The following is a 23,905-nucleotide window of genomic DNA, read 5'->3' as shown; positions in this document are numbered from 1 at the left end:
TGATGATGAAAGGATGAGGACAACACAAACACCCAGTCATCTCGAGGCAGGTGAAAATCCCTGACCCCGCCGGGAATGGATCAGGTACTGATAGTGAGTGGAGCAGGTAATTGTCTTGATAGTGACGGGGAATATGATGCAGCTGGTGACCTGGTACAGATAGCTACTCAAGCTGGTGGCACTAATGTGAATTTCGTGCAACTGTTTCACCGTCATGATCGGTTTCATTTTAATGTGGCTGTTAGGCGCGTTAACGTGGGGCTGGAGGGGGTGGTGATGGTGGAGGGCATGAGTCACATTTCAGTTGTGCCAGTTGGGTCTATTAGTAGGTCGGGTTTCACTAGGCATGGCGTGCACCTCGATAGGTGTGGGAAGGGGAGACTGGCAAGCTTCTAGGTGACAGTGTACTGGGTGGTGGTGGGATTACTAATGGAAAAATTCCTGTACTAGTTGGTGTTAGAGCTACACCTTTTTTAGATTGAAGTCAGCTGATGGAATTCCTTTAAGCAGGTATACCTATAAGCTGACTGCTTAAAGGAAGTCCATCTAACTAAGGGCTCACCTCCAGAGGACGTCATGTTTCCAAGCAGAGAAGGAATTGGCATATTTCATCAAAATATACGAATTATAAGAGATAAAGTTAGTGAACTGCTTATAGATATTCACTCTGAAATTATTGGTATGTCGGAGCACCACTTCTATAATGTGACAGTTCAGAGGCTTCCTTTACCAGAATACAGATTAGCTGGCTGTTTTTCACGGAGTTCCTTGCGGGGTGGGGGAGTGGTTATGTACGTAAAAAAGAGTATTCCATTTGAGTCCATAGACGTATCACGACACTGCATTGAACAGATATTTGAATGTTGCGCAGGGGCAGTTGAATTTAGTGAAACTAAACCTCTAATTGTTGGTTGTAGGTTCCCTAACTCTGACTTCACAGAATTTTTTCTCAGGTCACTTTGTAGGAAGTACGTGAAATTAGTTTCATGTGGTGAGTTCTATATACATTTTGTATATGTGGTGCAAGCAAAAGAATGTTGGTAGATCTCCTAAACTCATATGATCTGATGTAGATTCTTTTTTCCAACTAGGGTGCAGGGGAACAGGAGCTCAGCCATAGACAATATTCATTCTTCATTACTAGATGAGCATTCTGTTAGTGAAAGGGTGAATGGCCTTTCAGACCATGATTGTACTCAAACAAATGACACATGTAATTAGAAACTATGTAGCAACGTTACTCCAACAGCAATAGAGAGTTTTCTAAACCTTGTCAAGGAGCGGCAGGATGTTTATAGTGCCGATAATATAGATGATAAATATAATGCTTTCCTTAACATGCTCTTTGAGAGTTGCTTTCCATTAGAAAGTTCTAAATGGGCTACTAGCGGTAAAAGGCAGCCTCGGTGGCTGAAGTGGGATAGGGATATCATGTAGAACAAAGCGGGAATCATATCAAAATGTTAGAAGTAGCCAAAATCAGGCTAAAGTAGCCCATTACAAACAGTACTGTAAGGTGCTTGAAAATGTTATTAGGAAGGCAAAGAGTGTGTGGTATGCAAATAGAATAGCTAATTCGCAGGATAAAATTAAAACTATATTGTCAGTTGTGAAGGAAGTGTCTGGTCAGCAGAACAAAGTCGACGATATAAAGTCAGTTACTAGTAAAAATATTTATGTTACTGATAAATCAGATATAAGTACGATATTTAACAATCATTTTCTGAACATAGCTGGTGAATTAAACAAAAATTTAGTTCCTACAGGGAATCACATAGCCCTCTTGGCAAATGCCTTTCCGAGACTGATGTCTGAAATACCCCTCTGTGATACAGACAAGGGGGAGATTGAGTCAATAATTAAATCACTGAAGAACAAGGACTCTCATGGATATGATGGAGTGCCTAGCAGAATATTAAAGTTCTATGCCATCAATGTTTGCTGAAGTTATTGAAAAGACTGTCTATGTTAGGATAATTGATCATTTTATATAACACGATTTGCTATCAAATGTACAGTTCGGCTTTAGAAGTCGTTTAACAACTGAAAATGCTATATTGTCTTTCCTCTATGAGTTGCTGGATGGGTTAAAGAAAAGGTTTCGAACACTAGGCATATTTTTTGATTTAACTAAGGCGTTTGATTGTGTTGATCAGAAAATATTGCTCCAGAAGTTGAACCATACGGTATATGGGGAGTAGCTCACAACTGGTTCACTTCTTACAATAGCAACAGACAGCTAAAGGTCATTATTCGCATTGTTGAGAATGGCTGTGATGTGGGGTCTGATTGGGGTACAATAAAAGGGGGGGGGGGTACTCCAGGGATCAGTGTTGGGGCCACTCCTGTTCCTTATTTATATAAATGATATTACTTCTAGTATTACACGTAACTCTAAAATATTTCTGTTTGCTGATGACACTAGCTTGATAGTAAAGGATGTTGTGTGCAACATTGGCTCGTTTTCAAATAGTACAGTTCATGGTCCAAGTTCATAGCTTGTGGAAAATAAACTGACACTAAATCACAGTCAAACTCAGCTTTTACTGTTTCTAACATACAATTCAACAAAACCTGGCTTTTTAATTTCACAGAATGGGCATATGACAAGTGAAACTGAACAGTTCTAATTTCTGAGTGTTCAGATAGATAGTAAACTGTCGCGGAAAGCCCACGTTCAGGATCTTGTTGAAAGACTTAATGCTGTCATTTTTACTATTCGAACGGTATCTGAAGTGATTGATCGTTCGACAAGAAAATTAGGTTTACTTTGCTTATTTCCTTTCGCTTATGTCGTATGGTATTATATTTTGGTGTAACTCTTCCCATTCCAAAAGGACATTTTTGGCTCGGAAACGGGCGGTTCGGGCAATAAGTGGTGTACGTTGACGAACCTCTTTCAACTCCTGTTCACGAGTCTGGGTATTCTGACATATTCTCTACTGTCATTTCTTGCTAACAATATAAGGTTATTCCCAAGAATAAGCAGTTTTCACTCAGTTAATACTCGGCAGAAATCAAATCTGCGGGATCAGTATGGTTACTAGTCTAGTAACCAAAGGGGCCCTGGTTCGATACCCGGCTGGGTGGGTGATTTTCTTCGTTCAGAGACTGGTTGTTGTGTTGTTCTTATTTTCGTATCGTCACAACCGACACGTAAATCGCCCGCATGGCGTCACATAACAAATCTAACCCTACGTAACTTCGTACCAAGGTGCGGCTTGGCCCAAATGATTCTTCTGCATTGTCGTATCACAGTGTTTAGACGCATGGGCACGTCTCGAAAACCAATACAGGGTGAACCATTCTAATCCGTAATGGGGAATAACTGGAGATAGAGATGAGATTCAGAAAAATGGTTTAAGTAAAAACTGTACGTGCCAAATAGGGTCACACATTGTTACTAATAGCCGTGGCCTTGAACGTGATTTTCAAGATGATTTGGAGTTTAAATTGATTTCTTTTAAAATGAGAAACCCAATTTTTGAAAGAGCGACTGATTGTACGTATAAGATAATACATTATTCAGTCATGGTGAGGTTCAGTGAAAGTCAAATAAGCAAATGGTTTTTGATTCTAGCAGCAATTAACTCGGAATAGAGGAGGGTTACAGCAAAATACAATGGTCTAAGTTTTATTTATATTTGTCCTGTCTTGCAAATGTCAAAACAACAAGTAGACATTGTGATGGATTTGTTTTTTGTTTTGGTCAATAACTACTTTAATTAAGACTTAAAGATCAAATCTCTCTTCACTATTTCTAATTCCGACATCACAAATACGGGTTTCTGCGAAAGAAAACTCAACCTCCGAGTGAGTTTCGATAATTACCCTTAGTATCATAGTTATTGGTAACGATACGTGGCCCTTTATGACCTATCCAATCTATATCTAACTTTGTTTTGCTGTAACCCTCGCCTACTGCGAGTTAATCCCTACCAGAACTAAGAACAAACTTGCTTATTTACCCTTCATTGAACCTTGAAATGATCTTGAATAATGTATCATGTTTTCAAATCTTACATCAAATATTAGGTTTCGCATTAAAAAAAAAAAAACACTTTAACCCCAAGTCACCTTGAAAATCACGTTCAGGGTCATCGCCATTAGTACCAATGTGTGACCCTATTTTCCTCTTACAAATTTGATCTAAAACATTTTTCTGAATCTCATCTCTATCTCCAGTTATTCCCCATTATAGATTAGAATGGTTCACCCTGTACTGGTTTTCGAGACGTGCCCATGCGTCTTTACAGTGTGATACCACAATGCAGAAGATTCATTTGGGCCAAGTCGCACCTTGGTATGAAGTTATGCAGGGTTAGATTTGTTATGTGACGCCATGCGGGCGATTTTCGTGTCGGTTGTGACGATACGAAAATAAGAACAACACAGCAACCAGTCTCCGAACGAAGAAAATCACCCACCCAGCCGGGAATCAAACAAGGGCCCCAGTATGGTTACTAGACTAGTAACCATACTGACCCGCAGCTACTGAGGCGGACCAGCAAGAGACCATGGTGTCACCATTGCATTAGATATGCCGCATGTGGCTACGATTTTAATCTGAATAACTATTCGACTGTGACGTGGAGTTTGACTGGGGCAGAGTTAAGTGACGGTGGGGGGGGGGGGGGGGGAGGGGGCGGCTCAGGGGTCAGTGTAGGGATTCCTCCTTTTTCTTATAGAGGGTGAAACATTTGAAACTGTTTTTGGAAATATATGAAAAACTTCAGATCTGTTTAAAAAGTGATTTTAATTAAAGTTTTTCGTCTCGTAGGAGGATATTCAGTGGCACCCAACTCGACCCCCTCCACTTCCCCACCACCACGGTAAGGGAGCACTGCTCAACTTTGAAATCTTCAATAGGAACCTTCATTTTTTAATTAAGGATTCGGTTTCTGATTCTCCGGGAAAAAATACGTAGCTTTTGTACGTAATGGTACTATTTTTTCGTTGGATGACACATGGCGCTGTATTCGACAAACATCAGAGTGGGCTGCAAAACGTTGACAGATGAAAGTATATCGAGAAATACGCATCCGATTAGGAACCCAGGAGGTTAAAAAGGCAATTATTCCAAATTATTTAATGCGAAATCGGTTTTTTTATAGCAAGAGAATTTGATTCTCCAGAAATAATACAAATCTAGTTTTAGCGTTACCCAGAAAATGTGTACAATTAATGGAACTGCACATTACGCTATACGAGCAGATTAGAAAATGTTCTGATATAGCCAAATACTAAACCTGCCCAAAGAATATATGACCTAAATCAAAGTTTAAAATTATAAAAATAAAATGGGAATGAAGTTAAATCTACAAGGCATCGAAACGTTATCTAGTTAACTGATAACATGCCGTACGCAGGACACCAATTCAACTTTTCGTTTCCTTGTATTTTTATAATTATATCTCTTGCAATTTCGGCGGAGAGTGAGGGATGTCGACTTCCCAGTCACTCAAGATGGCTATTCTGCGTTTCATCCGTGCCATAGAGAAATCACATGTCTACAAGTTGCGTGGTGGTGATTTTGACTGGAGTTGCCACATGTCCGTGAGACGATGATATTAAAGTGTTCGTTTTCCCTGCGCACTGTTCAAGACCAGACGAGAAATAGTGCGAAAGTGGTTCGATGAACCCCTCTGCCAACCACTTTAGTGTGAGATGCAGAGCAGGTGTAATTCTTCCACGAAGGAAGTGGCTTAAAAAGACAGTTGTTCGAACGCTATTCAGTATTGCTCATCAAACTGGAACACTTGGCAGGTTAGATTACTAGGGGAGAGAGTCGGCAGAGAGAGAGAGAGAGAGAGAGAGAGAGAGAGCGGGCGGGAACGGCGCCTTTCGTCATGGGATAGTTAAGTCGTCACAAGAGTGTTACAGAGAGGCTGAACAAAATCCGGTGGCAGACGCTACAAAAGAGGCGTTGAGCATCATGGACAAGTTTATCGTTCAATATCGAAAGTCGTTGCTTTCTAAGAAGAATCGAGTAACAAGTTTTGTCTCTTCAAAAGTATCCGGATACAATGATTGTAAGTGGACCTCTTCTTTTGCTCCGCGTCTGCTTAAAACAAAATGAGATACCGGGTGCGCCTTGATGCAAAACATTTTGTTCATTTTCTCCCTCAAACAGCTACCGACAGCATCAGTAGGTTTCTTTATTCTTTCTTTACTTATAAGTCATTGCCTAATTTCTACAGTGAAGACGCAAAAAAACTGGTACAACTGCCATACAACGTGTAGGGCACTCACGAGAACGCAAAAGTGCCGCAACTGGATGTGGCTTGGACTTGACGAATGTATGAAGTAGTGCTGGAGGGAACTGATACCATGAATTTTGTAGGGCTGTCCATAATACGTAAGAGTATGAGGGGGTGGAGATCTCTTCTGAACAGCACGTTGGAAGGCATCCCAATTATGCTCAATAAAGTTCATGTCTGAGAAGTTTGGTGGCCAGCGGATGTGTTTAAACTCAGAAGAGTGTTCCTGGAGTCCCTCTGTAGCAATTCTGGAATTGCCCAAGTCCGTCGGAATGTACAGTGGACATGAACGGATGCAGGTGGTCAGACAGGATACGTACGTACGTCGTATCTAGACGTATCAGGGGTCCCATATCACCCCAACTGCACACGCCCCACGCCATGACAGAACCTCCACCGGCTTGAACAGTCCCGTGCTGATATGCAGGGTCCATGGATTCATACCGATACACGTCCATCCGCTCGATACAATTTGAAACGAAACTCGCCCGACCAGGCAACATGTTTCCAGTCATCAACAGTTCATTGTCAGTGTTGACAGGCCAAGGCGAGGCGTAAAGCTTTGTGTCGTGTAGTCATCAAGGGTACATGAGTGGGTCTTCGGTTCCGGAAGTCCATATCGATGATGTTTCATTGATTGGTTTGCACGCTGACACTTCTTCATAGCCCAGCGCTGAAATCTACAGAAATTTGCGGAAGGGTTGCACTTCCGTCGCGTTGAACGATTCTCTTCAGTCGTCGTTGGTCCCGGTCCTGCAGGATCTTTTTCCGGCTGCAACGATGTTGGAGATTTGATGTTCTACCGGATTCCTGATACGTGTGAAATGGTCGTACGGGAAAATCCCCACTTCATCGCCACCTCGGAGTTGCTGTGTCCCATCACTCGTGCGCCGTGTCTAACACCACGTTCAGACTCACTTAAATCTTGATAACCTGCTATTGTTGCATCAGTAACCGTGTAAGTAGGCTGTTTATGTTTCCTTATTGGCAACGTTACGTAGCGCTCTGTATGAAAATCACTGGCTGTACTGTGTGCAGTCTGTGGCTAGTTTGCATTGTTGTCTGCCATTGTAGTATTGGGCAGCTGGATGTGAACAGCGCGTAGCGTTGAGCAGTTGGAGGTGAGCCGCCAGCAGTGGTGGATGTGGGGAGAGAGATGGCGGAGTTTTGAAATTTGTAAGACTGGATGTCATGAACTGCTATGTATATTATGACTTTTTGACACTATTAAGGTAAATACATTGTTTATTCTCTATCAAAATCTTTCATTTGCTAACTATGCCTATCAGTAGTTAGTGCCTTCAGTAGTTTGAATCTTTTATTTAGCTGGCAGTAGTGGCGCTCGCTGTATTTCAGTAGTTCGAGTAACGGAGATTTTTGTGAGGTAAGTGATTTGTGAAACGTATAGGTTAATGTTAGTCAGGGCCATTCTTTGTAGCGATTACTGAAAGTCAGATTGCGTTGCGCTGATAGTATTATGTGACACTTTAGTGAATGTTTGAGTACGTTCAGTTTTGCTCAGCTGTTTGAAAAGCAAATAATGTAAGAGGTTTACCAGCACAGTAATTCAATAATTTTTCTAAGGGGACGTTACAACCTATCTAACAACTGCGCCAGACACTTGTCTTATATAGGAGTTGCCGACCGCAGCGCCGTATTCTGCCTGTTTACATATCTCTGTATTTGAATACGCATGGCTATGCCAGTATCTTTGGCGCTTCAGTCTATATTTGTTTCCTTTTTTCAGCACACAGCATGTCCTGTTATTTGGCCAGCTGTTAGCTACCCTAAAAACGCACAACAGCATAACTATTCATCTTGCTTAGCATTCTGCTATTGGTTTGTGATGAATTTACTAGACGGCAAATTACAGCATCATCTGCAAACAATCTTAAATGGGTGCTTGTATTGTCTCCTAAATTGTTGATATAAACCAGGAACAGCTGAGGGTCTGCAACACGTAGTCGGGGACGTCAGATGTCTTGAGTAATGCTGGATACCACTTCTCTTATGATTTTTGCTGTTTTTAGAGAATCTGAAAGCCGAATAACTAACACGATATGCTATATGACGAAAAAAGCACCACAAACATCGATATTATGCAGTGACTGTAAAGTAAAGAAAGAATAAAGTAAGCCTCTGATGACGTCGCTATTTCGATGAGACTAGACTGAGGGAAGTGAACAAACAAATGTGTGTTTTGCAACAAAGCTGATCCACAAACTTATGCTCGTATCTGGATATCGTGTTTAATGCGGAATCCGGCACTAGATGTCACGAGAGACGGGGAGTAGTGTGTTATCAGTGGAGAAGTAGTCCGAAGCTCGTGGTCTAGTGGCTAGCGTTGCTGCCTGTGGATTACAGGGTCCCGGGTTCGATTCCCTACCGGGTTGTGGATTTTCTTTTCCCAGGAACTGCGTGTCTGTGTCGTCCTCATCATTCCATCATCATCATTATCATCGTCATGTGTGACGGTCACTAGACTGGACAGTGAAAAAAAACATGGACTGTGTAGAAGTTGGGACATTGTACAGGCGGTGATGGCAGCGCAGTTGAGCGCCACACAAACCAAACATCATGATCGTCATTACAACGGCAATAACAGCAGAATGAATCTGTCAGGGGACCTCAGTGATTTCGAACGTGTTCTGGTCTTTGGATTCCACATCCGTAACAAATCTATCACGGACATTTCGACCTTTGTAAAGCTCCCCATGTCAAGGTGATGCGATTGCGAACTGGAGATGCGAAGGAAGAACCGCAGCTAAATCGAGGCCAGTAGACCGTCGAGCATTCGTGAGTTCCTAAAATGGACTGACCTGCCCCGAGTGTCCACCTTAATCGAACGCGAGACCCTTGCGATGGGGCAGAATGTTGACGTCGCTGCAGGTTCCAGCGTGTAGCACCACTATCTCTGACTTCTGGTGGTGAGAAAGGATGAACTCCCATTGCTCCACATACATGCAGGCACCTCACAGAAAGAAACTCCAGCAGATTTCGAGCTGTCTTAGAGATAAAGTGTGGTCGCAGCCTGCATTAATGTCCACTGATAGGGGTTCAAATGGCTCTGAGCACTATGGGACTTAACATCTGTGGTCATCAGTCCCCTAGAACTTAGAACTACTTAAACCTAACTAACCTAAGGACAGCACACACATCCATTCCCGAGGCATGATTCGAACCTGCGACCGTAGCGGTTGCGCGGTTCCAGACTGAAGCGCCTAGAACCGCTCGGCCACAGCGGAAGGCACTGATAGGTGTCTGGATACTTTTGATTCGTATATAATGTACACTACTGGCCATTAAAATTGCTACACCAAGAAGAAATGCAGATGATAAACGGGCTATTCATTGGGCAAATGTATTATACTAGAACTGACATATGATTACATTTTCACGCAATTTGGGTGCATAGATCCTGAGAAATCAGCACCCAGAACAACCACCTCTGGCCGTAATAACGGCCTTGAGACGTCTGGGCATTGCGTCAAACAGAGTTTGAACTGCGTGTACAAGTATAGCCGACCATGCAGCTTCAACACGATACCACAGTTCATCAAGAGTAGTGACTGGCGTATTGTGACGAGCCAGTTGCTCGGCCACCATTGACCAGACGTTTTCAATTGGTGAGAGATCTGGAGAATGTGCTGGCCAGGGCAGCAGTCGAACATTTTCTGTATCCAGAAAGGCCCGTACAGGACCTGCAACATGCGGTCGTGCATTATCCTGCTGAAATGTAGGGTTTCGCAGGGATCGAATGAAGGGTAGTACTACGAGCCGTAACACATCTGAAATGTAACGTCCACTGTTCAAAGTGCCTTCAGTGCGGACAAGAGGTGAGCGAGACGGGTAACCAATGGCACCCCATACCATCACGCCGGGTGATACGCCAGTATGGCGATGACGAATACACCCTTCCGATGGGCGTTCACCGCCATGTCGCCAAACACGGATGCGACCATCATGATGCTGTAAACAGAACCTGGATTCATCCGAAAAAATGACGTTTTGCCATTCGTGCACAAGGGTTCGTTGTTGAGTACACCATCGCAGGCGCTCCTGTCTGTGATGCAGCGTCAAAGGTAACCGCAGCCATGGTCTCCGAGCTGATAGTCCATACTGCTGCAAACGTCGTCCAACTGTTCCTGCAGATGGTTGTTGTCTTGCAAACGTCCCCATCTGTTGACTCAGGGATCGAGACGTGGCTGCACGATCCGTTACAGGCATGCGGATAAGATGCCTGTCATCTCGACTGCTAGTGATACGAGGCCGTTGGGATCCAGCACTGCGTTCCGTATTACCCTCCTGAACCCACCCGTTCCATATTCTGCTAACAGTCATTGGATATCGACCAACGCGAGCAGCAATGTCGCCATACGATAAACCGCAATCCCTATAGGCTACAATCCGACCTGTATCAAAGTCGGAAACGTGATGGTACGCATTTCTCCTCCTTATACGAGGCACCACAACAACGTTTCACCAGGCAACGCCGGTCAACTGCTGTTTGTGTATGAGAAATCGGTTGGAAGCTTTCCTCATGTCAGCACGTTGTAGGTGTCGCCACCGGCGCCAACCTTGTGTGAATGCTCTGAAAAGCTAATCATTTGCATATCACAGCATCTTCTTCCTGTCGGTTAAATTTCACGTCTGTAGCACGTCATCTTCGTGGTGTAGCAATTTTAATGGCCAGTAGTGTATCATCTCGTCCAGGATACGTTTTGTGAAATTAGCGCAACGAGAAAATGAGAGAATTCATAGGTGGTTTGGCAGTTCTTCGCACCATTCATGGATGGAACTAGAAAGTGGGAAAAAGATTAACAACAGATGGACTGTCCGTCACACGATGTATACTATCATGCTGGGTATAAACGTAGGTGAAGACGTTATTTCTACATCTGCATGGATAGTCTGCAAATCACATTTGCCTGGCTGAGGGTTCACCATTTGGTAACGCGACGGACAGAGCTGGGTCTCACAGAGGTTGCGGAGATTTGTGCGTGTCGCTGTCGGTGCAGAGTGGAGCTCACACGTGACGCCGTGGCCCGTTTCGCCTTTGGCGTGCGCGGCAGAGTTAAGCCGTGCCGGCGGTGTTATCCGAGAGCCTGGGGGGGGGGGGGGGGGGGGTGGGAGGGAGGGAGGCCGGGCGGACACCTGCGGTCAGCCGGCGGGGCCGCTCTCCGGGGATTAGCTTAGCGCGTGTAACGTGAGCCGCGCCGCGACGGCTGATGGAGCCTGGTGCGCCGCAGCGGGGCTCAGGGGTCGCGTGTTCGTCCTCTGGGGCGGACACAAAGCGCCGGTCCTGCACACGACGGGTGGACACCAAAATTTGTTCACAAGACCCCACTGTCCAGCGCGTTTACTGTAGAAGTCAAAATGTAGGGTCACTTGAAGACGCACCTTTTTGTTGTTGTTGTGGTCACCCTCAGGAAATGGGTTTTATGCAGCTCTCTCTTACTTTTCGATGTTACTAAACCAAACATTTAGTTGCGGGTTTGCTGCGTACGCGTAAATCATATATACTGAACACATCTCGTCTGACTGTCTTTCTCTGTCCATCTTCTCCTACCTCCTCTCTGTCTACCACCCCCCCCCCCCCCCCTCCCAGTCCATCTCTTTCTCCCTCTCTTGCAACACCCTCCCTCTGTACATCTCATCCTCCCACTACCTGACCTCCTCACCCTCTCTGTCCATCTCCTCCTTCCCCTGTCCCTTTTTCCATCTCCTGCTCACACTTCTACACCTCTCCTACTCCCACCTCCATGTTCTCCTCTGACATTCCTCTGTCTGCCCATCTCCTCTGACCCCACATCTTTTCGCCTGTCTCATCCACCTTTATCTGTCCATCTCCTCGTCGCCCATCTCTCACTTCTCCTGCTCCTCAGTCTCTCTCTCTCTCTGTCTATGTGACCATCTCCTCCAGTTTTAACCTTTTTAAAATGTTCTGATAATACGTTGCCGTCTCTTTATCTAAGAATAGATGATGAATGCAGCTAGACGCTCTCTCTCTGTAATGTCTTGTCTGTATAGACGTGTATCTGTTGCCTTTAAGATCACTTCACCTTCACATATAAATCTATACAGTAAAGTAAGGCCGTCCCCGTTCTTGGCTGATCCGTGATAAGACAGGCGAAAAATTAGACTAATGGAGGATTATTAGTATTATCTCTATTTTCATTCGCTCCCTCTCTCTCTCTCTCCTTTATCTATGTACAGTTTTTAATATAATATTTCATTACGTGAAATCAGCCAAATAGGATCTTTGGTGGAGTCCTTCGTCTTGGTAATCAGCGGCTGGCTTGCTGTAAGAGATCTTTACATTTATTATTACTGTTAAACACTGCAGTCAGTCGGGAGAATCAATCGTTTGGACAATTTGTTCCTTTTACGAAAGATTGCGAATTCCAGATGTGTACGAAGCCTTTTTGGACGATTTAACACAGACTCAGTGATTGCAGGCTCTCTTCGACACAGCTGAAACTTCCCCACTAATTACAGGGCCAACGTGATCACCAAATGATTCAGAAAAAACTCATTCGTTCACTCACTCCAGAACAAAAAAGTCACAAACCTTATTTATGGAGGAAATTGTGTATTAAATCCATCTCCATTCCATATCCAGATCTCCGGTGATTCCACGCCTTAATTATTTTCCTTTTACAGTCTCTTTCTCCTCAAACAAATCGCTAGCGGCACAAATGTTAATTGCCTCGCTTTAGCGAGAAGAAAAGCAGAATATGTATCTCTGAGAAACACGTCAATCCCTCAACAGATACTCCAGAAGCTGTCCTAGTTACCATTCAAACAACCATGGAGGATGCATGTATCCATCTCTGTTATTTCAAAGAATAAACGCACTAGAAAATACTTTGGCTTCGTGGAGCTGTCGCCGCATATATTACGAGAAAATGAAATCAGATAACTTTTCCAAAGTGAATGAATATGGGTGGTTTGATTGAAAATGATTAATTGGTGCGTGGTAGAGGGTATTTTCTGTGGGGACATTACACAGTCTCTCTCTGCTATTCCTACCTCTGTCTGTCCATTTCATCCTTCCTCTCTCACTATTAATCTCCTCCTCCCTCCTGTTTGCTGAGTCACGCCCATCAGCACATAAACCCCCTGGAAGACATTCCTATACTACCTGCACAATACATCAGTGCTACTCGTAGTCCCATCAAACGATGTCGTCGAAACTCAAAGACGTGTTGATAATGGAGTCTCTGTCGCTTTAAAGGCATTCTTCACTAACATCATCTCACCACGTGCAGTCTCAAGATAACTAGCGCTCACGATCGTTATACCGTCTATTTAAAGAAAACCTGGTTTGAACCCTTATAGTGGCGTCACTGGCTCCACTTTTATGCGACTGACGGGAAATTTTAATAGACATGGTGTCTCAGATGTATAAACACGCCTACCGACGTTCGTTTATGGCGCGCTACACCACCTTCTGTTGCGATTTTTTTTCCGTTAGCGCATTAATAGGTTCTTACGATACTTCCTAATAATTTAATAACATCACCGTAAATAGTTCTCTTCCAAATATTATCGTGTTTATTCCTACATTGAAGAACCAAGGGAACTGGTATAGGCTTGCGACTTCACAGATATGTAAACAGGCAGAATACGGGCGCTGCGCACGGCAACGCCTATGTAAGATAACACGCGTGTGGTGCAGTTGTTAGATCGGTTACAGCTACTACAATGGCAGGTCATCAAGATTTGAGTGAGTCTGAACTTGGTGTTATAGTGGGCGCACGAGCGCGAGTGGGACAAAGCATCGACGAGGTAGCCATGATGTGGGGACTTTACCGTACGACCATTTCACGAGTATCAGGCATCCGGTAAAATATTAAATATCCGACATCGCTGCGGCCGGAAAAAGATCCTGCAAGCATGGCACCGACGACGACTGAAAAGAATCGTTCAACGTGACAGAAGTGCAGCCTTTCCCCAAATTGCTGCAGGTTTCAATGCTGGACCATCAGCAAGTGTCAGCGTGCGAACCATTCAACGAGACATCATCGATATGATGTCTCGTGTAAACTTGATGACTGCACGACGCAAAGCTTTACGTCTCGCCTGGGCCCGTCAACACCGACATTGGACTGTTGATGACTGGAAACATGTTGCCTGGTACGAAGAGTGTCGTCCCAAATTGTATCGAGCGGATGGACGTCAACGGATATGGAGACATCCTCATGAATTCATGGACTCTGCATGTCAGCAGCGGACTGTTCAAGATGGTGGAGGTTCTGTAATGTTGTGGCGCGTCTGTAGTTGGAGCGAGATGGGATCCCTGATAGCCGGCCGGTGTGGCCGTGCGGTTCTAGGCGCTTCAGTCTGGAACTGCGTGACCGCTACGGTCGCAGGTTCGAATCCTGCCTCGGGCATAGATGTATGTGTTGTCCTTAGGTTAGTTAGGTTTAAGTAGTTCTAAGTTCTAGGGGACTGATGACCTCAGATGTTAAGTCCCATAGTGCTCAGAGCCATTTGAACCATTTTTTTGATCCCTGATACGTCTCACAAGTGACACGTATGTAAGCATTCTGTCTGATCATCTGCATCCATTCATGTCCATTGTACATTCCGACGGACTTGGGCAATTCCAGCAGGGCAATGCGACATCCCATACTTCCAGAATTGCTATAGAGCTGCTCCAGGAACACTTGTCTGAGTTTAAACACTTCCGCTTGCCACCAAACTCCCCAGACATGAACATTATTGAGCATATGTGTGATGCCTTGCAACTTGCTGTTCAGAAGAGATCTCCACCACCTCGTACTCTTAGGGATTTGTGGACAGTCCCGCAGGAACCATGGTGTCAGTTCCTTCCAGCACTTCTTAAGACATTAGTCGAGTCCCTGCCACGTCGTGTTGCGGTACTTCTGCGTGCTCGCGGGGGCCCTACACGATATTATGCAGGTGTACCAGTTTCTTTGGCTCTGCAGTGCATATAGGCAGTGGTGCTGCATGTTTCAACAAATGTCCGTAATATAAGTACGAGATCTTCACGGCTACGGCGCGTGGTGGATAGCGACTAGCTACACGTCAGCGAGGGCCGTCTTCGAAATTGTCGCCCGTCCCATGTAAAGTGAAACAACACACTTTGTATAGTAACGGAACAAGCATATATCGTAACACGTAAACCGTTTTTACGCATGGATTGGACCCGCGACGTCAGTCAGTGAATGTCGCTATTAATCTCGCGACATAGCAAATGCAGTACTTCTAACGTACGTTCTCAGAAATTTCTTCACCAAGTTAAGGCCGAAGTCTCATTACTAACAAAAAAATGGTTCAAATGGCTCTGAGCACTATGGGACACAACATCTGAGGTCATCAGTCCCCTAGAACTTAGAACTACTTAAACCTAACTAACCTAAGGACATCACACACAGCCATGCCCGAGGCAGGATTGGAACGTGCGACCGTAGCGATCGCGCTGTTCCAGACTGAAGCGTCTAGAACCGCTCGGCCACACCGGCCGGCCTCTGATACTAACAGACTTCTTTCAGGCACGAATGCTCACAGGCCTGTGATGCTCTGCTTTTTATGTCGTCCTTGGTCGTCCGTCATGTCTTACTTTGCTTTCAAGGTAGCGGAATTCCTTCAGTTCGTCTGTTTCGTGGTCGTGTACGTCAGCGCTGATTAGACACAGATTAGCGAAGTTCAAAACCTGTGATTTGGTATCTATATTATTCCAGAACCATACCAAGTGAATGATGACGATGATGTTTGATTTGTGGGGCGCGCAATTGCGCGGTTATCAGCGCTCGTACAAATGCCGAATCTTTACTCAGTACAATCTCCCCACTATCAGGAATGATGATGAAATGATAAGGACAACACAAACACCCAGTTCCCGGGCGGACAAAAATTGGAAACCCGGTCGCGAACCGAACCCGGAACCCAGAGGCAGCAACACCTGTCGCTAGACCACGAGCTGGGGACCATATCGAGTGCAGAAGTGATGCTAATTGTAACTGTATTAGCCTATTACATAAATGTTCTTGCTTTTACTTTTGACGAAATTGGTTTATACAGGGTGTTTCAGATGTGATGTTCAATATTCAGGGATATGACAGGAATGATCATTCGAAACAAGAATGTCTGGCAAATATGGGCTCTAAAACCTTAAGAGCTATGGGCAATTCTTGACCTTCGATACTGTGAAACAAATCTCTTCTACTGTAAGGTCTTTCCTTTTCGTATTTTGGGAAGTGGTAGTGTGGACCAAAACAAGGAAAAAATATTTAATAAACATGTGCTGTAAAATGAGTACCTTGCGAACTATGAGCACTTGTTCGTCTTCGCTACTTTGAAACACAACTCTTCTAATGAACAAGTCCTCGTAACTTTTAAGGTATGCATTTTAGAGCACATGTTTACTGGACTTTTTTTTGTTGTTTTGGTCCATACCGCCACGTCCCAAAATATGCAAGGCAAAGAGCTTTCAGTAGAAGAGATTTGTTTCGCAGTATCGAAGATCAAGAATTGTTCATGGCTCTTAAGGTATGCCTTTTTTGAGCCCATGTTTACTTGACTTTTTTGTTTCGAATGATCATTCCAGTCATATCGTTGAATACTGACCACAACGTCTGAAACAACCTGTATAACCGAAGATACATGTTTTGACGACCACGTGTGTTCTACTCGAGTGTGATGATTTTCGATACTTGTAACACTTGATAACGGCCTAAAGCCGACATATAGATTGTGGAATAAAAAACCTGTTGTACAGTCGAATGGCGGTTATATTCTTCAAAAAAATTCACCTTCTGACTGGTTTCATACTTTCAGCTGGGGGCAGAAAGTAGAATTTTTTTTTTTTTCAGAGTACTCCGTGAGTGCACCTGTTACTGAAAATACCTACGATGTTTCAGCTTCCTGCGAGGTATGCAGCCTGCACTGCAAACTCGGAATACTGTCAGTTTAATAATAACCACCAGGTACGTTTGGTAGCTCGTGTCACGAATGTATGTGTGACACTACAAAAGGAGGGGGGATATGTGCTGGAGTTGTGGGGCAGTGGAGTCCTGACCCACGCAGCAGGCGACGGAGAGCCGTGTGTTGTGGCCCAGTGGTCGGCTGTGCTGCGCGCTTCGCGAGGTCAAGGTCACCTTGCCGGGAGGCGAGGTCGCCGTCAGAGGACGCCCCCACCTGACGGCCGCTTTTTGCCACAGTAGGCGGCTGCCATAGCGGCAACTCTGTTGTTAAGTAATTCGCAAACTTTCACACCTTCACGTACACACCGCCTAAACATCGTATACAGTGCGCCTCTGGATAGGGCGTAAGTATTCGTGGCGATCGCAGAGCAAGTGACGTGTTTCTGGGCGAAGGTGTCAGTCCTTTGCACTGTGACGAAAACACTGACATCTGAAAACTACAGAGTCGACACTTCTTTTGTACTGCACCATACCAACAGCTACGTAATTCACTGCTCCTTTTTCACAGCGGAGCTCTTCGCCCTGTATCAGGCCACGAAGTACATCCGGCGACACAGGCTTTTCTATTGGGTCATCTGCTCTCTCAGTGCCCTTCAGAGCCTCTGTGTGCTGTACACCGTCCATCCCTTAGTGCAACGGGTCCAGGAAAGCTGTCACTTGCTCACTCTTGATGGAGCCACTGTGACGCTTATGTGGGTCCCTGGTCACATCGGTCTGACGGGACACGAGGCCGCTGATGCTGCTTCCGAGGCTGCAGTTCTCGTACCACGGCCAGCTGGTTCATCCGTTCCCTTCGATAGTCTCTATGTTGCCGTCTGTCAGTAGGTGATGTCCATTTGGCATCTCCACTAGTTTCCCTTCATGGGGACAAGCTCCGCGAAATTAAACCTCTACCAGCTGCTTGGCCGACCCCCTCTCCGCCCTCTCGTCGCCAGAAGGTCATTTTGGCTAGGCTGCGTATTGGCCACTGTCGTTCTAGCCATCGCCGTTTGTTCAGTGATGATACCCCGCCACTTCGCGCTCATTGCTCTCAACCTTTTACTGTTCGCTATTTCCTGACAGAATGCCTTTCTTTAACCAGAAACATTATGTATCCGGACACCTGGCTGAAAATGACTTACAAGTTCATCGCGCCCTCCATCAGTAATGCTGGAATTCAATATGGAGTTGGCCCATCCTTAGCCATGATGACAGCTTAAACTCTCGGAGGCATACGTTCAGTCAGATGCTGGAAGGATTCTTGGGGAATGGGAGCCCATTCTTCACGGAGTGCTGCACTGAGGAGAGGTATCGATGACGGTCGGTGAGGCTTGGCACGAAGTCGGCGTTCCAGAACATCCCAAAGGTGTTGTATAGGATTCAAGTCAGGACTCTGTGCAGACCAGTCCATTACAGGGATGTTATTGTCGTGTAACCAATACGCCTCAGGCCGTGCATTATGAACAGGTGCTCGATCGTGTTGAAAGATGCAATTGCAATCCCCGAATTGCTCATCAACAGTAGGAAGCAAGAAGGTGCTTAAAACATCACTGTATGCCTGTGCTGTGATAGTGCCACGCAAAACAACAAGGTGTGCAAGCGTCCTCCATGAAAAACACGACCGCACCATAACACCACCGACTCGGAATTTTACTGTTCGTGCTACACACGCTGGCAGATGACGTTCACCACGCATTCGTCATACCCACACCCTGCCTTGGATCGCCACATTGTGTATCATGATTCGTTACTCCACCCAACGTTTTTCCACTGTTGAATCGTCCAATGTTTACGCTCCTTACACTAATCGAGGCGACGTTTGGCATTTACTGGCGTGATGTGTGGATTATGACCAGCCGCTCGAACATGAAATCCAAGTTTTCTCACCTCCCGCCTAACTGTCATAATACTTGCAGTGAATCTTGATGCAGTTTGGAATTTCTCTGTGATGGTCTGAATAGGTGTCTGTCTGTCACACATTACTACACTCTTCAGCTGTCGGCGATCTCTGTCAAGAGACGAGGTCGGCCTGTACGCTTTTGTGCTGTACGTGTCCCTTCACGTTTCCACTTCACTATCAAATCGGAAACAGTGGACCTAGCAATGTTTGGGAGTGTGGAAATCTCGCATACAGACGTATGACACAAGTGACTCATAATCACCTGACCACGTTCGAAGTTCTTGAGTACCGCGGAGCGCTCCATTCTGCTCTCTCACTATGTCTAATTACTGAGGTGGCTGATATGGAGTACGTGGCGGTAGGTGACAGCACAATGCATCTGATATAAAATATGTGTGTTTTTTAGGGGTGTCCGGATACTTCTGATCACGTATTAATTTGTGTTTGTCGTCTGTCTAATCGGCCCTTTTAGTGAACGACGCGCGGGATGTCGACCGCGTTTTACTTTTTATCCGCCGTAGCGATCTGGCGAAGCATATTTAATCTTTAGTTCAGGGCCTCTGTTACCTCTATGGCGTATTTTACGTACCTTTATATAAGAGAAAATTTCTGTTTTTAGCTGTCTCCCTTCCGTCAATTGGATTTAACGTGTAGTTGCTTTTATCCCCTGGTTCTTCTTCCTGTTGTACGGTTCTGTCATGGACGCGTATTATCTTAGTTATTTTTGCGCCCGGAATCAAAACAAAACAAATAGCTACGTAATGACGCTCCAAATATTCGCTAATATAAGGGGTGTTTCGAAACTATTCGTTCAGATTAATATAGGAGGTAAAGAACATCAAAACGAATAAATTTATTTACGCTACATTTGATCCCTGACGGCAATTACTGATGATAGGGACGATTTACACAGAAGGTAGTTTAGGATGCTATTTACAGCAATGAAATTAACAGGAATGTACGCAGTACGTCTTCGGACCATTGACTGTCGTGTCCGTTCGAAGATTCCTGGCATGTTGAGTGGTGCCTGCAGCGACGGCAATTCTAGCGACGACGTCTTCTCCAATTTCCACAGTGGCTTATCCACCAGCTGCTTCGTATGCTCCCAGAGAAAGAAATCCAAACACGCGTGATCAGATGACCTGGCTCGTCTTATCAGAGGTCCACCTCAGCCGGTCCATCGATTCCCGAATGTGGCTCTCAGGCGATTCCTCACAGTAATGCAGAAAGTGGCTGGCGCCCCACCGTGCTGGGAGTACATCCTTTGTCTGGAAACAAATGTTCCACGACGATACTACAACCCTGTCCATCGAGACAGAATGGAAGAATGTACGGTCCAATTGCAACGTGGTGGTTACGTGCAAACCGGTGACAAGTGAAATAACAAGTACAGAGGACTTGCAAGATACAACTAATTTATCACTGATCAACAGTTGAACCCAAAGGGCACAGTATTTACCCAAAAGTTTTGTTCAACTGTTTCTTATTCACAAGTCAGAAAAATACATTACACAGTACCTTTCTAACGGAATTAGGTACAAGCAAGAACTTCTTATAACTTCTCTACTAACTGTAAGCGCTTCAATAATAAAAAGTAAAATCAGTTTCGTTTAACAAGAGCACTTGAATACTAAATGTGAAATAAGTTTCTTTTGAACAGGATAGACAAGTCAAAAAAATACGTTACACAAACCTTTCTGATTGAATTAGGTGCAAACAAGGACTTCTTATAACTTCTATACTAACTATGACCGCTTCAATAATAAAAGGTAAAATCAGTTTCATTTAACAAAGGGCACTTGAATAATAAAGGTGAAATAAGTTTCTTTTAAATAGGTCACCTGGGCAAGCGCAATAGGGCAATTCACATAATTTCCAATTTCCGCTACCCATCCAGTATTTCCCTTTAGCATGTACATAAGTTCAACTTCCGCTGCATGTAAGGTATAATTCAGAACACTGGTCTACTTCCTTTATGTTTTGAAAGTAAATATATAAGCAGTATCGCAAACGGAAGAGACGCCTTGGCGTCCCAATGCAGAGGAAGCTTAACTTAATGCAAGATCCCCACTCACTGCAACCCGAAGAACTCAGAGGCCGCCGTATCGGTTGCCATTTTCCCCCCGCGGCCTAAAGAACCTCCCGTTCCCTCTGGTACTTGTAGGCCAAGGCGTCGAACTCCGGACATCGATTTAGACACGGACTAGGTGCCCGCTGCAGTGCTGCAACAGAAAAGCACAAACACACAGCCACAGCCGGCCGGAGTGGCCGAGCGGTTCTAGGCGCTACAGTCTGGAGCCGAGCGACCGCTGCGGTCGCAGGTTCGAATCCTGCCTTGGGCATGGATGTGTGTGGTGTTCTTAGGTTAGTTAGGTTTAAGTAGTTCTAACTTCTAGGGGACTGATGACCTTGAAACCTTAGAAAAATTATACATGACTGTGCTTAAACTGACACACAATATTTTTAGCGCAACGCAATCTGACTTTCAAAAATCCCTACAAAAGAATGGCCCTGACTAACATTAAGCTATACGTTTCACAAATCACTTACCTCACCAAAAATCTTCGTTACTCGAACTACTGCAATACAGCGAGCGCCACTACTGCCAGCTAAATAAAAGATTCAAACTACAGAAGGCACTAACTACTGATAGGCATAGTTAGCAAATGAAAGATTTTACTAGAGAACATACAATGTATTTACCTTAATAGTGTTCAAAAGACATAATATATACAGCAGTTAATGACTTCCAGTCTTACAAATTTACTGTCTCTGATGGACACACGTCCAGATCATCCGCTCTCAAAACTCCGCCATTTCTCTTCTCACATCCACCACTGCTGGCGGCTCAACTCGAACTGTGCAACGCTACGCGCTGTTCACATCCAGCTGCCCAACACTACAATGGCAGACAACAATGCAAACTAGCCACAGACTGCACACAGCACAGCCAGTGATTTTCATACAGAGCGCTACGTAACGTTGCCAATAAGAAAACATAAACAGCCTACTTACAACCTCAGAAATTGTCCCATAGTGCTCAGAGCCATTTGAACCACAAAGCCACAGCTAAAAGAAACAATGTTAACAGCCCCAGAATATTGTAAGATAAAATTCTGCAAGGATAGATCAGATCAAGGCAAAGGCAAATTAAAAATGGTTAAAAGCATTAACTGGTGACTTCAAATTTCAAAATATGTAAAATTGCCCCAGCACAAACAGACTAGTTTTAAATGGGCAATGATAATACAAAGCATAATATTATTACACCAGTACGTCGAAGTTCCAATATAATATTGACACTCATAAGAAAAGGTAGAAGCTAGTGATAACACGGACAGGCCCGATTGCAAAACAAATGTCTACTTCTTCAATAGACAGCTGCGTGGTGCATAGTTAAACTCCACTAGTCAAAATGCATAACACATTGCCGGTCGATGTGGCCGAGCGGCTCTAGGCGCTACAGTCTGGAACCGCACGACCGCTACGGTCGCAGGTTCGAATCCTGCCTCGGGCATGGATGTGTGTGATGTCCTTAGGTTAGTTAGGTTTAAGTAGTCCTAAGTTCTAGGGGACTGATGACCTTAGAAGTTAAGTCCCATAGTGCTCAGAGCCATTTGAACCATTTGCATAACACATTGCTCAGCGTCCAGTGTAAGAAACCGTGGCCCAGTCACGCCTCAAGAACTTGCAACAACAGGCCCGCTTCCGCACTCCGAGCCACATACACCGGTCAAATCCAGCTAACTCCACGCAAACACAAGTTTCACTGTCTGAGCAGCGCGACGTGCCGGCCCTTCCGAAGCCAAAACCCGGTCTGGCCGCCAGACCACTACCACCACCACCACCACCACCGGCCAACGAGGCAAAGATAAGCAACGCGAGAGGGAAACAATGGATCCGGGTGAATCGAACGGAGAAAGCAACTGGCGCCAGCGCCTCCCCACGTATCACCAATTAACTTATTACCGAGAATGCTATTGACAAGGAATAGCAAGCTGATTCCCTGTTTCCAGATTCCCAGAAGGCTTTTAACAATGTACCACAAATGCGGCTTGTACTGAAACTGCGTGCTTACGAAATATTGTTTCAGTTATGCGACCGGATTCGTGATTTCCTGTCAGAGAGGTCACAGTTCATAGTAATTGACGGAAAGTCATTAGTAAAACAGAAGTGATTTCTGGCATTCCTCAAGTCGTGTTATAGTCGCTCTGCTGTTCCTTAATCTTTATAAACGATTTGGGAGACAATATGAGCTGTCGTGCCGGCCGCGGTGGTCTAGCGGTTCTGGCGCTGCATTCCGGAACCGCGGGACTGCTACGGTCGCAGGTTCGAATCCTGCCTCGGGCATGGGTGTGTGTGATGTCCTTCGGTTAGTTAGGTTTAAGTAGTTCTAAGTTCTAGGGGACTTATGACCTAAGATGTTGAGTCCCATAGTGCTCAGAGCCATTTGAACCATTTGAGCTGCCGTCTTAGGTTGTTTGCAGGTGACGCTGTCGTTTATCGTCTAGTGAAGTTATCAAAAGATGTAGGGAAGATATCTGTGTGGTCCGAAAATTGACAATTGACCCTAAATAAGGAAGAGTGTGAGCTCATCCACACGAATGTTAAAAAGAATCCGTTAAGCTTCTCCAACTGCGACTTGGTCGCGTATACAAACAGTGATCCAGTACTGTCAAATGTTTTTTATTTCAGTCTTTGATCACAATATTAATTCATTAGACAATGACCGGTTACAGTCCATAATGACCATACTGAGATGTTTTTTACACCATGTCCTAAAGTGATAAGGCCATAACAGCATCATTTAGGAT

At 44.8% G+C, this 23,905-nt stretch overlaps 1 protein-coding gene across 1 annotated transcript in view; it reads left to right on the top strand.

Annotated features, from left to right (window-relative positions):
* The window catches only part of LOC126106266 (piggyBac transposable element-derived protein 3-like), a 173,005-nt gene extending 149,953 nt beyond the window's left edge, over window positions 1-23,052 (top strand). The window contains exon 3 of the mRNA XM_049912490.1: window positions 22,765-23,052. Within this exon, the coding sequence (XP_049768447.1) occupies window positions 22,765-23,052 (288 nt within the window). The remainder of the gene's footprint in view (window positions 1-22,764) is intronic.
* The last annotated feature ends 853 nt before the right edge of the window (window positions 23,053-23,905 follow it).

This window comes from Schistocerca cancellata, chromosome 10 (genome assembly GCF_023864275.1).
Source record: "Schistocerca cancellata isolate TAMUIC-IGC-003103 chromosome 10, iqSchCanc2.1, whole genome shotgun sequence".
Classification (NCBI taxonomy): domain Eukaryota; kingdom Metazoa; phylum Arthropoda; class Insecta; order Orthoptera; family Acrididae; genus Schistocerca; species Schistocerca cancellata.
The sequence above is the reverse complement of the archived record's forward strand: the minus strand, read 5'-3'. Positions and strand labels throughout refer to the sequence as shown.